The sequence below is a fragment of the Plasmodium relictum genome (genome assembly GCF_900005765.1).
Source record: "Plasmodium relictum strain SGS1 genome assembly, contig: PRELSG_00_v1_36, whole genome shotgun sequence".
NCBI classification, from domain to species: domain Eukaryota; phylum Apicomplexa; class Aconoidasida; order Haemosporida; family Plasmodiidae; genus Plasmodium; species Plasmodium relictum.
In genome coordinates, this window is record NW_021628584.1 from 6,097 (window position 1) to 8,563 (window position 2,467).

Genomic DNA, 2,467 nt, shown 5'->3' on the forward strand with positions numbered 1-2,467 from the left:
TTTTAATAATATTAATATATAACATTTTTATGAATATTTTGAACGATAAATTAAATATGATGTTTGAATATAATTATTTTTCCTAAACATTTTAGCATTTATTATTGTTACATAGAATTTTCAAATATTTATCAATTTAATTTTTATTTAAGTTGGTAAAATTATTTATTTCCATAAATATATAAATTTAAATAAAAAAAAAAATGAACAAGAAAAAAAGTGCTATCTCGAATGTTAGTTTATATCCCGGATACTACTCTCTTGTAGCTAAAGATTTCCTTATTATAGATATGTTAACTTTAAAAATATACAATAAAAAAAAGAAAAAAAAAGTATTAAATTATCTTATGAGATTTTTTATGTTCACCTTTTTAGTTTGGATGCTACAATGTTTTGATAATGTAAGATAATTATAATACTTAAAAATATTTATGTTTTTTAGCTATTACTATTTTTTTAAACTATAATTTTATTAATATGAAAAAATATTTCTTTTTAATACTGAATTTTTTCTTACAATTTTAGTATGTTTCTTTTAGATTGTGGAATTACGAAAATGAATTAAAAAACATACTTAATTTAGGAATTAAAAGATCATTAACAGAAAAAGAATCAAAATACCGTGAACATGTAGTTGTAACAGGAGGGACTTTAGAATCATGGAATGAGAAAGATACTATAAGAGAGAGTATAAATGTAAAAGAAGGAAATAAAATAGAGATAAAAGAGAAAGATCAAAAAATCAAAATTCATGAAAGAATTTTAGGAATATGCAAAAATAATTTTGAACTAATTACATCGTCAGTTGCTTTGATCATATCAATTTTTTCATTTATGTTTTTAGTAATAAATATTACTTCACCTCGTTTAAATACCTACCTTCCTATTTTTGAGTTATCTAGCCTATCCATTTTAATTATTTCATTACTTTTAACTTATGAGGAAATAAAAATTAAACGTAAAAAAAATTTAACTAATTGATTTATTAATTGCCTGTTTAGTGATTTTGCTAGGGTATTAAACAAGCAAATTAATAAAGAGAATGCATGACTAAATATGCGGATTTATATATATATATATTTTTTTTATTAATTGGTTATTCAAAGATTTTAATAAAAGTGATGAATATCCAAATTAGTAAAGAGCAAATTTTAAGACTCCTTCACAACTTAGTATTAGAGTTTCTATATAATTGATTTATTATTTGGCTGCTTAATGGTTTTGCTAGAGTGCTAAACAAACAAATTAACAAAGAACATGTATAACTAAGTATACGTTTTTACATATATATACTTGTTTTTATTATATATATAATGGTTTCTTATGATACATAATATTTAATTTGAATTAAAATTGACTGTATCCTTTAATAGACCTACTAATTGTTATAAATGAGTTTTTATTTACAAAGAATTAGTATCTTCTTTTAATTCAAAAAAAAAACATACGTACAAATTATAACAATTAATAAAGTCAAACTTTAATTTATTCAGTATTGTTTCAAAAATATACATTGAATATAACATGAACATTATTCGTTTTATATCTTAGGTTTTTATAAGTAAAAGTTGATTCTTTGTTTAATTCAAAAACAAACGTCAACTCCCCAAAAAAAAAAAAATTATTAAAATTTTTTTTTTTTTAATTAAGAAGATGTATATAAATAAAAATAAACAAACAAAAAAAAATAACTTTATATATTTTTTTTTTTTAACTAGCATCAGTGCATGGCTAACTTGTACATACACGACTAGTAAACTAGCTTAGTGTATTACAAAAAGTTAATAACATATTTTATTAACCAACAATACAAAATTAATCAAATAACTTTTAAAACTAAAATTTATATTAAGTTAAATTTTTATTAAAGCAATATGCTTGCCACTCATTTTTTATTCATTTTCTCTCAAAAAAAAAAAAAAAATAGATAAAAACAAAAAAAATAAAAAAAAATAAAAAAGACGTCAATATAATTATAACCGATATATATCTTAGAAAAAAAAACTTTTATCAGACACAATAAGTTGGTCATAGTAATAGTACTTTAGACTTTACATGCAATGAACTCTTAGGTAAGGCAAAATTAAATTTGTTCTTACATAATGGTTATTATTATTCAATTAATCAAGTACATATATAAATAAGTTTTATCAAAGAAAACTTAAAACTAAATATTAAGGATAATGATTTTATTTATTTACCAATACATATACTTATTTTATTATATATATGGTACCATTTTATAATGTATAATATTTAATTTGAATTAAACACTTATGTATTACTGATTTATTAATTGCCCGTTTAATGACTTTGCTAGAGTATTGGTTAATAAAAGGTATTATTAACCTTTTGTAGCATGCTAAGCTAGTTGCTAGTTGTATACGTACAAGTTAGCCATGCACTGACGCTAGTCCTATATATATAGGACTAGCGTCAGTGCATGGCTAACTTGTACGTATACAAC

The 2,467-nt window shown here is 20.9% G+C and overlaps 1 protein-coding gene across 1 annotated transcript; it reads left to right on the forward strand.

The window, feature by feature from the left end:
• Positions 1–203: 203 nt before the first annotated feature.
• Positions 204–981, forward strand: PRELSG_0003000 (fam-h protein; the record flags this gene model as incomplete). The annotated part of the gene is made up of 2 exons (XM_028675568.1): positions 204–401; positions 526–981. The coding sequence occupies 2 exons, from the start codon at positions 204–206 to the stop codon at positions 979–981; spliced, it is 654 nt and encodes a 217-aa protein (XP_028531153.1).
• Positions 982–2,467: the final 1,486 nt, after the last annotated feature.